At 39.6% G+C, this 14,905-nt stretch overlaps 1 protein-coding gene across 10 annotated transcripts in view; it reads right to left on the reverse strand.

Annotated features, from left to right (window-relative positions):
• The window catches only part of SMARCA2 (SWI/SNF related, matrix associated, actin dependent regulator of chromatin, subfamily a, member 2), a 177,978-nt gene that overhangs the window by 145,073 nt on the left and 18,000 nt on the right, over positions 1–14,905 (reverse strand). For all 10 annotated transcript variants that reach the window (XM_063713831.1, XM_024251686.3, XM_063713830.1 and 7 more), the window contains 2 exon segments: positions 8,457–8,879; positions 917–1,172 (listed from right to left, as the gene is read on the reverse strand). In XM_063713831.1, coding sequence (XP_063569901.1) covers positions 917–1,172; positions 8,457–8,879 — 679 coding nt within the window.

Here is a 14,905-nt window from a genome sequence, read left to right on the forward strand (position 1 = left end):
ATGAGAGGTAACTTCTTTTAGCCTAGGAGGAAACTGAGTCACAGAAAAGAGACATAACTTCACCATGGTAAGAAGTTACTAATGACACAGTATGCTTTCTGGCAGACTCCAGAATCCACAATCTTAGCTTTATTTTATCTTGACTTAATACTTGCTGGACTCCCTTTTGGGTTGACTTTAACCATTTACATCAGGGGTCTTCTAAATACACCCTGCAGGCCAAATTCTGCCTCCAGCCTGTTTCTGTAAAGTTTACTGAAAGGCAGCCAGCCCATTATTGTCTACAGCTGTCTTCACACTACAAGGGTAGAGGTGAGTTGTGACAGAGACGGTATGGCCCCACAATGCATAAAATATTGACTATCTGGCTCTTTACAGAAAGAGTTTACCAACCTCTGATTCTGATAAATGGGCTGAATCAGGTAAAAATTAAGTTTCTGGACTAATAATTTAAATATAGACCTTGTATAAAGACACTTGCACAGGGTATACCCATAAGGCCGGATCACACCATAGACACATGTGAATTAAAACAAAGATTATACCAAGCTACCAAAGTATGCTTTAGTAGAAATGTACAATTAACATGAAAATCAGGCCAGCACAACACACTCAACATCCCACCACCTCAGTCATTATTGAACGGCACAAGCACAAACAATGACAATGTATTCCATAATCGAAGTGTGAGATGATCACTTTCTTGGGTCCACAGGAAGTCCCCGTCGGCTTTTGATCTTCAAAACCCCAGTGCCTACCTCAGCACCAGGAAGGCCACAAGGGTGGATAAGTCTTCTGACTGAATGGGTGAAAATCACAGTTTGGCCAACCAAGGGGGCAGGCACCTCACCCCCCTAGGCTTGGTGGCACGTGCTAGAACACAGCAGGTGAGCCCCTTTCTGGTGGGGTGCATTACCTGTATTCCCGCTCTTGCAGAATTTCCACGGGGTCCAGGCCTTGCGGTTTCTGGATGGGGCTGATGCGGCTCTGCTTCTGCTGCAGCTGAAGGATGGGCGAGGGCTGCCCCGGGGCCGGCTGCGGCACTGAGGGCCCGGGCACTGCGGCCGCGGGCGGCTGCGCGGCTGCGGGGGGCGCGGGCGAGGGCCGGCCGCTGGGCGCGGGCACCGGCAGCTTCTGCGGGGTGCTCGGGCCGCTCAGCTCCGGCCCCGGGCCTGCGGGACAAGAGCGACATGGGCAGCTCGGGCGGGACGGCGCCCCGCGGGCCACACCCGGCCTGCCCGCCGCCCCCCGGGGCCCAGTGCTGGGGACCATTAAGTGTCTTAAACACCTAAGGGAAGAGAAGAAAAAAAAAAGGAGGGCAAGAAGGAAGAGGAGGGAGGGAGAGGAGGGCAAGACAGGGAACGGGGTAAAAGGAAAAAGAAAACGGAGAAGGAAAAAGACACAGAAAGAAAAAAGAATCTGGCATCTATCCCCATAGGGAAATGGCATTCACTAACGAACATGGGTGCAAATGATCCCAAAATGACTGTGACTTAATACAACTAATTAAGGAAACTACTGCCAGCTTTTAATGTAGCTCTACAATGGGTTTCTTTCTTTCTTTTTTTAATTACAGATGCATTGAGAGTTCAAAAAAGAAAGGGAGTCACCCAACAGTCAGATGCAATTTGGGTATGGTCCTAAAATCACATCTTGCAAAGTGCACCTCAAGCCCTTTTAGGACAGACCTCTATCCCAATCTAAAATAGCCCTGCTGTTAGAACCCATGCTTTACAAACAGAGCAACGAGTTTATCAGTCTTCTGATGTGAACTACAAGGAGCACACGCTTTTTCTTTTAAGGCCTATAAAGCATATTTCAGGTTTAATCAGTGAATTTTGGGAACTTAAATTTTTTCTTACTACGTATTAGAAAACATTTCTTAAAACATTCATTGTTAGCCAAAAAAAATCTGCTCGTTCCACCTAATAAAAGTTAGCAAATATTAGGATTCAAGGGAACATTATCCCATGTTATCAGAATAAAACAATATGTAATCTGCAAGCTTGTCAAAGTGCATTGAATAAGTGAATTTAAAATAATTTTCCACATTGAACTTCATAAGTTTAAGTTAATTACTAGGTACAGACTTAAATTTTTAAGTGTTCCATTTCTTCTCCTAGATGAATTTTTAGTTGCCTTAAAATTATAATTTTAGTGATGCTACCAGATGAATTAAATTTTTTTTAAAAGAATCTCAGTAAGCAGATGTTAAAGTCCAGAGCATTCTTCCAATTTTTTCTAAATCCTTTCTAAGAAAAAACAGCTATTAAATGGTAACAAAAATAATAGTCTACATACTTCAGAGCGATTTAATAATTAACCATACAACGACATACATTATGAAACACTGAACACATTTATTCAATTTCCAACAATCACCAATTCGAAATGGGCTTAAATGACAATACAAAGAAAGCTATAAGCAAACATTTTGACAGGGGGAATGTGAAGAATTAGAACAAACTGCTTAGGAAACTACAGTGTGTCTGTGTTTGTGTCGTGTGTGTGTGTCTGTGATGTTATTGTTCTTTTCCCCTCCTTCTAAAACTAGGTAAAACATTTCCTAAAGATACAGAGCAAGGTAAGATTTCTTTTTTAGGTAATTTCCAGCAGTGGTTCTAGGGGTTGATGAAAAAATCTTAGGAGGAAAATGCACTTCATTTTATTTTTAATTTTAGGTATTGTAGATGTACCTCCATAATTAAGAAGTTTTTTCATCGAAGTACTTTTTTTCTGTATAAAAGGTCCTTTATGTAATGCATACCTTTTATAATATTATACATTTAGAGTTCCTTTCATCCATATATAAGAAACCAATTTCTAAATATTAAGTCTCAGGGTTACTATGCATTGGAATAAGTTATCAGGGGAAGTTTTAGAATATTTTTCCCTGGAGATCTTTAAAACAGGGTACATTTTTCATTTGGGTTGCTCTAGGTGTGATCCAGTCAAGTAAGAGGAGATACAGATTTCTAACATTTATTTTAATTCCCTATGATTCTATGACTCTCCTTAAGAAGCTCAAGAAGCTGGTAGAATTAAACATATTTGAAGACTTGGTATAAGCATGCTAAATCAGGAATTTAATACATTTAGGTCCTCTAAAAGCAACCACCTTTAGGTCTTACTGATAATATCGGAAGAATTACTTTAAATTTAGTTCTCAAAGTGTTTTTCCTCCCAGTTCAAATAATTCATCAACAAAAGCCATAACACTGCAATCACGTTATAATTTCACTTGTACTGGCACTCTCTTCTTTAGCGTTATTGCCTATAAATACCCATGCAGAAGATTATGAAGACTCCTTGAGGTATAGTCAAGTCACTATTTTAAAAACTACATTTAATCAAAGAAAGGTACCCAAAGCATATCTGTCATCTCTGGTACAGAATCTAGTCTATGACTCCAAACTAGATCTGATATATGCATGGACAGCCTTCTTCAGTCACTAAATAGAAAGATATTCTAATTTTGTTGATTCACCTGTAACATTGAAAGACAGAGAGAGATTCAAACATCTACTTATATATTCCAGTCTCCAATTTAAAAGTACTGCAACTTGCTGTGCACTAAACAGGTACATTTAAACACCCTGTATCTTTCCAGAAAAAATGCTCTTTCACCTCAGCTGTTATCACCTGCTGGTTGTGTGAGCCTGAGCAAGTTACTCAACCAATCTGTGGCTCAGTGTCCTCATCTATAGAATGGGGATAGTAATAATAGCCACCTCATAGGGCAGTGGTGAAGATTCAATGAGATAACAGTGTCTACATGTTCAACGCTCGGCTTTTGTCGTTTTATTGCCACCAAGGACAGGGAGATAAAGAAGCCTAATTGACTCAGCTTTATAGAAAAACCACATGGCAAAAGAAAGGTCTTTCAGGAAATTCGGTACCATATTAGCTGGCAACTTTGGGAGTACTCTTTTTCTATAGCAATTTCAAAGTGTTTCAACAGTTTAATACAACTCCTCAGCACAGATACTCAGATGAGTCCACCTGCCATGTGCTCCCTGGAGTCTGCTACCAGAGCTACTTAGAGCAAACTCCACTTCCTAGCTAAACACCACAAGTTCATTTACTGTGTGGGTCTATTTTCTCCTCCCTCTGACAGACTGTATAAAAATGACTACTTAACAGAGGCTGGGAAACTGAACACAGCTTGCTGCAATTAGCCTTGCCCAAACTCTACCTACCTATTCATTAGGTTTTCTGCCTGTCTGTCCCTCAGGCGGCTTACGGGTTCGTTCGCCTGGCTGGTTTTGCTCTCTATCGACAGAAATCATCTCCTCTACACTAGACACTGGTGGTCTGCTACTTGACAAGACTTTTCCCTGGTATCTTCAAATGGAAGACAAATCACATTCTTTAGTTTATCTCCTACTCCCTCTCCAACGTAAACAATTTAGGCTTCATTGTCAGAGGTACAAAATGCCATCTGCTTTCCCTTCAGTCCTCACTTCAGGAGTCAAAGTAGAAACAAAGTAGAAACTCTGGGCCTCCAGAAGGGAGTCCCAGTGCAGCTAAGAGGGGAGGGGGACAGTCTTTATTGAATGCATCCCTATGCCTGATTTGATGCAATAGGGTAACGAATGTATTAAAATACCCAAGTCTCACAGGCATAGAACTTCTAAGCATTCAGAGCTCCCACTTAGTCTTCCGGCATACAGGACATTCATGCAAATAAAAGATCTATGCATTCAATAAGAATTTAAGGGGTTTCCACAGGTTGGAAAAAACAGATGCAATAAAACATATTTAAATTGAGCATATAAAATTTCAGATATCAAAAAAAAACACTTTATTTTCTACCATAAGGTCTCTCCCTCACCCCTCAAAAACCCCAAATTTTTTCAGTTCCCGTTTTTCTTTTTGTTTGAATCTCTGAAAGGAAAAGTGAATCAAAATGAAAAGAAAAATGATGGGTTAGATTTGAGCGGTGCCCACAGCAGGCAAGGGCACATTCCATCATAAGAGTGGCTGACATTTTGTAGGAGAAACCACTGCAGAGTTATGTGTTCCATGTGCAATGCCTCGACTCCAATCATAATTCTTTGGTGGTGGTTAGGATGATGTCACTTTTGGTGAATTATAACTTTGGAGTAGATTTGAGGCAGACCACCCCAGCCAAAAAGATTCTCTTCACACATGAATAACACTAGGAAATGGAACAGAAGCAAAATGGGAACACAACTACCTCTACATAAGTGAATAATATCCTGAAATATTAGCAGGGGTGTTTAAAAGTAATTATACTTTATTTTATAAAAAGGAGATAAACAATAAATAGACTAATATGAACTTTAAAAAGAAAATCATGCCTTATTTTTACTTTTCTAAAAGCCAATCTAAAAAAAAATTATTTTTGGCAAGTAAGGTTATCTGTTTCTCTAATGAAACCTGAGATGTGGGGACAAGTTCAGCAATGCTGTCAAATGGCAGTGCCCTCTCAGTGACAGAAATGGGCTCATTCTATTTGAAGGAGATATCTTCTTTCCTCCTTCATTCATGTCTCCTTTCCACTCTTCCATAAAACCCTACCTGCCCAAATATTGTCATTTCTAATGAAGCCCCGACTGTTGAAAATTTAAAAAGACATGAGCAGTGAGTAATAAAGTGAATTCCCTTTAATGACAGGCACCTGATGACGGAAGATGTAGGTACTGGAGTCAGGTTAAAAAAAAAAAAAAATAGAGCCCTCTCCTGAAAATGATCCAGAAAAGGCACTCAGGATTGGGTTTATTAGGACATGAAGCATTTATTGTGTACAAGTATCCAGATAAATGGAACTTCATCCTTTAAATTTTACTACTTTGTTCAGTCACATTATTTTAACCTTGGATTAAAAAGGTTTCTCAAACAAATCATTCTGCTTCCTACATTCTTAACTGGTATCTTGGAATCTTTTATTACTGAGTCTAGCTCATTCTTAAAAATACCAATGCTTGGTGATGTCTGTGACAAGATGATATCCCAGGACCAACTATGAGGTATAGCAGATCATACCCAGAAGACATCATCCCAGACTACTACCTTTTGGGAGTTCAAGTTCTGATCCCTCCTCTCCAGCAACCTTTCATGTAGCTTGGTAGTTACCAGCCGGCCTCTACTTGAAATTCTCCTAGTTAATACTCTTCACATACTGAGACATGGGACATAAAGATTACCAATTTTGTTGACATTGTGTCCCAGAGTAAGAGGGAAAAGCCTCTAAGTAAGGTGTGCAGATACTGTCTCTTTACACACAGAAGTACAATGCTTGCATCTTGGTACACAGACTTTGTGATAGGTTTTTTTCCTTGTCATGAGCCTTTTTGCCATGAAGGAGCCAGTGTGGGAAAGTGGTTAAGAACAGGAGTTCTCAAGTCAAATTGCTGGGGTCTGAATCTCGACTCTCCATCATTAGTTGTGTGACATATGCAAAGGACTTATCACTGAGAATGGCACATGAGTAGGCCAGCAGGCACTCAGTGAGGATAAGCCACACACACACATATACATACGTGCTTTTTTCTTCTATCTGGCTGCATTCTCAAGAGCTGGAGTTTTGCAGTTTTAAAACCTCTAAATACTTTTAGGATTCAAACTGCCATTTTCTGCATAGTTTCTTGTATAACCTTTCCTGTTCCCAAAGCTCAGTTCTCTATGATCCTCCACTTACCAAATGCCTCCACGGTAGCCACACAGAAATTCTGGAGATGAAATGATACTTTCTTGCCCTTTTAAAACCCATTGCCATGGTCTGAAAGTTTATGGTCCCCTCCAAATTCATATGTTAAAATCCTAATTCCCAGGGAGATGGTATTAGAAGGTGAGGTCTTTGGGAGGTGACTACTTCATGAGGGTAGAGTCCTCATAATTGGGATTCATGCCCTTATAAAAGAGGCTCCAGAGAGCTGCCTTGTCTCTTCTGCCATGTGAGGACACAGTGAGAAGGAAGCCATCTATGAATCAGGAAGTAGGCCCTCACCAGACACTGAATCTGCTGGTGTTTTGAAGTTGGAATTCCCAGCATTCAGAACTGTAAGAAATAAATTTGCTGTTTATAAGCCACCCAGTCGATGACCTTTCATTACAGCAGCTCAGACTTACGAAGACATCCATTCTTAAGGCTATAACAATTAACAAGATGAGTATATCTCTTAGGTAGGCCTACTCTTGGAGCTGCCTCTACCAGAAAATAAACATATACAAACTCAGTAGGCAGAATATTAATAAAAAAATACTAATCTGAACTCTCTCCCATGGTATAAGGCCCAAAACCCAGGAAGAGTACCAATATCCCAAACTAATTGTTTGCAACAATCTGCATGTCAGAACTTGCCTAAATGAATGGAAACCACTCAGAGGAAATGGTATCAACGTCAAGGAAGTAACTCATTCCCTAGAATCCAAAGCTTTCATTAGAATAGACCTATAAATTCTCTGCTTTTCCAGTTCTTTAACAAAACGCTTCCTAGAGAAAACAGCCTTCATGGAAGATCACTCCACAATCCCTGCACCTCTGAAGTCTATCAATGGGATCAAGACAGAAGACCAGGAGGCCATGCAAAGGATTATATCATTTCTACCCATTGTATAATGTCATAGCTTCAGATTTCATCCCAAGGTGTATAAGAAATAGGCCATGTTGAATCTGTTAGTCTATTATGAACAAATGCTATTGACGTTTCTGTCATGCAGTGCCTCTTACACTAATGATGATGATAATAATAATTTAAAAAATAATCTCACCTGGGAAATCAACTTTATACTCTCATGCTAGAAATGGCTTTTTCTGAGAAACTGGTAAGGAACTTCCTTCCAAATGGCAAGACTTAGATATAGGACTTTGTCTCCTTTTGGCTCTGATTGTCAAGAAACTCAAGTCATCTTTGAAGCAAATACAGCAACTATGAGAACTTTTGCAGCCCTACTTTCTTGCCTCAATTTCTTACTTTTTTTTCTATTTTCCCTTCTTTCTGATTTTGCTACTCATAATTATTTTACAACAGGCATGCTTCTTGTAAGCCTCTCCAGATGTTCTTCATAACAAAAAGAGATAGAAATAAACAAATCAACAAATTATAAAATGGCTCTAGTGGGGATGATTTGAGCAGTGAGTTTTGGGGATGAAATGCACTAAGTCCAGAGGTTCTTAACCTTGTGTGTGTGGATGGGCTTCCAAGAAACCTCGAACCTCTTGAAAGAGAATGCAAAATCACAGGTGCTTTTTCCCTGGGTCTCCAGCTTGCACAAGCACCTTTTAAGATTAAGAAACACTGCCCTAGGTCTCAACAGCAGGGAAAGACCAAGAATCTTGGCCATCTAAGTGGAGAAAGGATAGAGAGCCAGTGAGGTATAACAAAAGGCTACGTCAGCCCCAGGCTTGTAACAACCCAGTGTTTTGGTGAGCAGTCTTTCTTATCCGAGTTGGACCATGGCATTATTCATTTGGTTGCGTATTAACCTACCAGATGGTCTGTTGTAGTTAACAAGGGCCGGCTGCTGTTGTTGCTGCGTCTGTGGTTGTGGTGGCTGCTGCTGCGGCTGCTGTTGCTGCTGCTGCTGCTGCTGCTGCTGCTGTTGCTGCTGCTGTTGTTGCTGCATGCCAGGCAACGTCCTTTTCCCCTGGACTGCAAGCTGCAGCGTTTCGGGGAGGGGCTGGCCCCGGGCCAGCATTTTATAAGCTAAAATCTGAGCTCGAAGCTGATGCAGCTGGACAGGACTGAAAGGTGAGGGACCTCTGTTGGGCTGGCTCATGGCCTGCGGATCACCTGGGATGAGGGTCCCTGGCTGGCTTGGTGGCATCTGAGGTGGAGTTGGGCCTCCTCCAGACATAGGGCTGGAGACGTGCTCTGGGGCTCCTAATGGAGATGGGTGTGGTGACATATAACCTAAAATAAAACACAAAAGGAAATCACAGGCTGCCCCTGACAACCCTGAAAGAGAGATATCCCTGAATACTCTAATAATTGTCTACAGCAACACTGTCGGACAGAAATTTAAATGACATATCATTTATTAATTATATGGAGTTTAAGATCTTCACATACTAATATGTGCTTTATATATATGTAAAATTTAAAATTTTCTGGTAGCCACTTTAAAATGTTAAAAAAAAAAGCAGGTAAAGTTAATTTAAATGTATTTTACTTAAACCAACATATCCAAAACATCATTTTAAAATGTAAAAATTGTTGATGAGATATTCTACATTCTTTTTTTCATACTAAGTCTTTGAAATCCACTAAATATTTTACACTTAAAGCACATCTCAATTTGAACTAACCACACTTCAAGTGATCAATAGCCACATGTGTCCTAGAAGGTAAACTGTTAGTGGTTGTTGTTCACCACTAACCAAGGGATAGTACTGAATGGTAAAAGTAGCTCCAACTGCGAGAACAAAACCTGATATATCTCAATGGGGAATAAAGAATTTCTTAGGTGAAGAGCTAGCACTTGGTTTATTATTATGCATGTTATGAATAACTTGCAATTATTCAGTGCCTACATGTTGTAGGTACTATGCAAGGAGTTGACTTGCACTCAGCTGTCACAGTTGGGTTCTCCCTAGTAGCAGAGTCTTATTTAAGGATTGAGTACTGGTAATTTACTGGGAAGGTGAGGGGACACTAATAGGGGTATGAAAAGGTAATATAAGGAAGGGAAGGTAGCCAATAAAGGGGGGTATTTTCAAGCCAGCTACTGCAGTGGGTACCTGAAGATTAATTCAGTGCAGAAACTCCAGAATATATAGTAAATAACTTGCCTCCAAATTATTTCAGGAAAGGGGTAAAGAAGCTGGGGTATTTATACTCCTGCAATCAGCAGTCACTGGTTAAGTCACTGGTTATGACTAATGCCCTAAAGATTATTATTCTCCAGGAACTTTGCCATATGTGGAAAAGGTAGGTGTCAGTAGATGGAAGTGCACCAAGACAGTGGTTCTGGGCACAGGAAATCAGGCTGGTGGGGGGGTATAGAAATGGTAAGGGGAATCAAGAAGATATGGGTAGAACATACATTATTTCTTCAATCCTTACAACAACCCTAAAAGATATATACTGTTACCACATTTTTTAAAATGAGGAAAATGAGGCTCAGAGAGTAAACCAGTTACCGAAAGTCACACAATTAACTCTTGGGAGCTTTAAGATTTAAACAAAGGTCTGTCTGATTCTAATGCATATGCCCTTTCCATGATCTAATATAAATGTGGTTATATGAAAATAAGTTAGGGACTTGAAAGTTCAAAAACCTTCTAGAACCACTTGTGATATAACATAAAAATGAGAGTAAACTGTTTGGTTTATAAGAGATCTAAATGGGAAATTTAAGAACACTTTTCTGGGGAAGAAAAATCAAAATGCACAAAAAACCTCAAGGGACTTATTTCAGGAGATGACCTGCATAGCTTGGCCACAGAATTCCTAGAAAAACATATGACTGAACATTGTTGGAGGGAGATCCAATATGAAGGAAAGAACAAAGTGGCCTAAAGCAATCCAAAAGGTGTCCTTGAGCTGAAACAAAGTGCCAATTAATCAAGTCCAAGGTGTCCCAGAATATGGCATTACATACATAGATGAAAAGTCTCTGCCCTTTAATAAATGTAATCGTGTCACAGTTCTCACAAAGGTCATCACATAAGTGTTTATTAAATTCCTGCTGCATACTCGAACCTAAGAAAAATTTGAACTGAAAGAGCTCTGTGCATCCGCAGAATCACAGACGCCGGAGAATATATGACCACCACCAACTGGGGATTCACCATCATAATTCACAGGACCACAGAAAATAAAAGATTCAGTTACTTTTATCTCCAATCGTCATTTGGAGAGGGAGGCAAATTTAGCGTGATCCCCTCAACCAAGAATGGGTTTTGCTCCACCAACTGATGAGAAGTAGAACTCTATTCAGGAAAATCCTGCCCTAAAGGTAAATAGAAGAATTGCTAAATTTCATTCCACAAATCCCTACTCCGTGAGGAAGCACAAACACCATGCAGTGATTAGGGTTTGAGTTGGTTATATAAATTAGCCAAGAAAATTCCCTTGAAAGCTTGCAAGACTAGCAGAAATTTAAATCTCGATATGTTGTTATTATAACAATAAACACTTAGAGAATATCAACAACAGACACTTAACTTCAGCATACATTCTTCTTTAAGAAGGCTTACATTAACCCATTAGTTGTAACGCTAGTACAAAATGGTAGTCTGTTCATTATGACGTCTTTCTGGCCAGCACTGAGTCTACCGTAAGAGGAAAAATCTTTCCACCAAAGCTACTAACATTTTCACAGTAGAAGAGATATGACCAGGGCTTAAAATTAGTCATATGTTTCCTGATTTCTGGTCTTTCCTATTTCCTAGGGTCATCAATTACAATCTCACTCATGGCAAATCATAAGATGCCTAATACAATGAACCAAAATATTAGGCAATCTAGTCTAAATTCAACTGTGTAACACTATTTCTTAAATCACTCTTTTAAACTATGAACAAGGCAACATGAAGGTGAGGCAGTTACATTAAGTGTAAGAATTCAAAAAATTCTTACTTCAAATTTGATCAAAAAATTGAGAGTGAAATAAAAATCATTTTTGAGTTAGTCAATACAACAAAATTTTACCTCAAATTTGATCAGAAGAAAATGGAAGTGAGAAGAATTATTTCCCAGAATTTGTAGGGGATGTGAATAGAATCATTCTGTCACAGTATGGTATTAAAAATAGAGATTTTTATTTCTACATGCATAGCATCCCATAAAACTTGAGGAAAAACAGAATCTAAGTGATACAACAACATCACATATTTTGGTAATTATCTTTAGTTGAGAAAACAGAGTGAAGAAATTGCCTGAGAGTGAATATACATTTGTCTGTAGGATGACAGTGTTGATGCAGATTCTGCTCTTTTCGGAATCTTGTTTGATTTGCTCGTTCGAAAGCAGTCAAAAAGTGGCAGTTTTCTTTCCCTAGTCTTCAAGGGCTATTATCTCCCCAGTTTCACCTTGCCTCAGAGAGATACAATAACCTCTCTCCTATTAATAATCTTGAGCTTCTAAGTGCCAATTTTATATGAATTTTCTCTACACACACACACACACACACACTACTTAAATATATACCTGCCTTTGAAGGGTTTCTATCCAATGGACTAAAAATAAACAATGTTATCATTGGGACCATAAGGTACACAATTCAGTATTTATTGAAGGAAATGGCTTTGCTTCTTGACCAATACCCTAAAATAACCTAATAGGTTGCTAGGTAGTTAAAGCTCGCAGCCTTCCAATCAATACCACATCTCTCTGTTCCTGTGTTTTTATATTAATAAATGACTTTTCACAATGAGTTTTTTAAAGATACACGCTATTACCAAGTCTAAATTCTTTTTAGATCATTATATAAAATAGGACTGCATTATACTAATACTGCTTTATTCAAAAATATACCCTTAAATAACTCATTCCTCAGCCTGCAATGCACTTTACTATTTTAGAGAATATTACATGTTAATTCTGATTCCCTTTAATGCAGACCTTTGCATTTAAAGTTATTATACTTCATTGAAATTATATAAAAGTTGAGATCATTTTAAACTGTTGACTCTTTAACACAAACTTCCACACCTAACTGAACAAAATTTACTAATATCTAGCCATGTGCTAGATATCATGCCAAGTGTTGTGGATTCCAAGATAAATAAGACATCATTCTCAAGTTGAAGAGGGGAGCCAAGTGATCACAGAAATAAAAGTAAAAATGCTCTCAATTATGATTTGTGCATTTAAAGAGGTTTTAGTTTTCAGGTTTTCCTAGGACTCCACTGTTAGAGCTACTGCAACAACAGGAGCAGAAAAAGTAAGCACCTGGCTTCAAGAATCACTAAACATTACTCATCTATACCTCCCAGGTATTAAAAATAAAGGTTTAAAGCCAGGCATGGTGGCTCATGCCTGCAATCCCAGCACTTTGGGAGGCTGAGGAGGGTGGATCACCTGAGGTCAGGAGTTCAAAGACCAGCCTGGGCAACATGGTGAAACCCTGTCTCTATTAAAAATACAAAAATTAGCTGGGTGTGGTGGCACACGCCTGTAGTCCCAGCTACTCAGGAAGCTGAGGCAGGAGAATCGCTGGAACCCAGGAGGCAGAGGTTGCAGTGAGCTGAGATCATGCCACTGCACTCCAGCCTGGGCAACTGAGGGAGACTGTGCTTCAAAAATATAAATAAATAAATAAATAAATAAATAAATAAATAAAGGCTTATATTAGCTCCATGAACATACTTGGCCCCTTCAAATTTAAATGATAAGCCTGGAAATATTGTCTTACTTCATTCATAACAGTGAATGAGTCAAATTTGTTCTTGTACTGCAAAAAGTCCCAGTGCTTTAGGCTGCTCTTCTGACATGGTCAAGATTCTATGAGTTATCTGCAACAATTATGACTGCCTGCCACCAAAATTCAGATAAGAGTCTGGGATGTTCAAAAGCCTGTTCAAATACTAGTGGGGAGGCACTCCTATGCCTCCATGACTTGCCTATTTATATTTCAAAAAGAAAATAACTATGCATAGACTTCTCTAAATCCTCACAGCCAAAAGTCTTCCCTCGAGTGGATGGATATCTGATCATGGATAGAGGACACACACGTTAATTACACAGGATTATATATAGCAACACATAAACCATAAACCTTGAATTGGAATATCTACATATTAATGTTAATTAGTGCTAGATTAACTCATGTCCGTCATATGTTGAAATGACCATATAATGACTCTGAAATCAGGCTACACTGTATTAAAAGGCTTTGAGGTACCTGAATAGTTTTCAACAGTGAAGAAAAGAAAGAGGACTTGTTACGTATGAAGAAGAAAAGAAATATGCCATATACTGATTTAGCCATTGTTGTGAGTTGAATTGTGTTCCCCCCTCCTCCAAATATGTTGAAGTCCTAACTCCTAGTACCTGGGAATGTGCCTTACTTTGAAATAGTTTTTTTTTTTTTTTTTTTTTTTGAGACGCAGTCTTGCTCTGTCGCCAGGCTAGAGAGCAATGGTGCGATCTCAGCTCACTGCAACCTCTGCCCCCAGGTTCAAGCGATTCTCGTGCCTCAGCCTCCCGAGTAGCTGAGACTGCCGACTTGCGCCACCACGTCCAGCTGATTTTTGTATGTTTACTAGAGACGGGGTTTCACCATGTTGACCAGGATGGTCTCGATCTCTTGATCTTGTGATCTGCCCGCCTCAGCCTCCCAAAGCACTGGGATTACAGGCTTCAGCCACCAGGCCCGGCCTGAAACAGTATTTTTGTAGATGTAATCACGTTAAGATGAGGCCATACTGCATTAGGGAAGGCCCTAATCCAATGAATGGTCCCCATAAAAAGAAGAAAATCTGGACACAGACAGACACACAGGAAAAATATCATGTGGATACTAAGGCAGAGATTGCAGTGATGCATCTGCAAGTCCAGGAATGCCAAGGATTGTTGGCAACCACCAGAAACTAGGAAGAAGCAAGGAAGGAGTCTTCTCTAAAGCCTTCAGAGAGAGCATGGCCTGCTGATGCTTTGATTTCAGACTTTGCCTCCAGAATTATATAAGAGAATACATTTCTCTTTGCTATGGTAATTTGCTATGGCAGGCCCAGCCACCCACCAGAAATGACATGTAATTTCACTGCCAGATAAAGCTGCCTTATAGACAATGGATAAGCATGCAATTCAAGGGACACAGGTGGTTCACCTTACCTTCACATCTACACTGTTGCTGGGAAGCAGGCCTAGACTCTCTTTCTGGCCCTGTCACCAACTGGACATGTAAACTTAGCAAAACAAAACTTAGCAAAACAAAACTTAGCAAAATTGTCCAGCTTTATCTTCTCTATCTATAAAACTGGGATAACATA

Source organism: Pongo abelii, chromosome 13 (assembly GCF_028885655.2).
Source record: "Pongo abelii isolate AG06213 chromosome 13, NHGRI_mPonAbe1-v2.0_pri, whole genome shotgun sequence".
Taxonomy (NCBI): Eukaryota; Metazoa; Chordata; class Mammalia; order Primates; family Hominidae; genus Pongo; species Pongo abelii.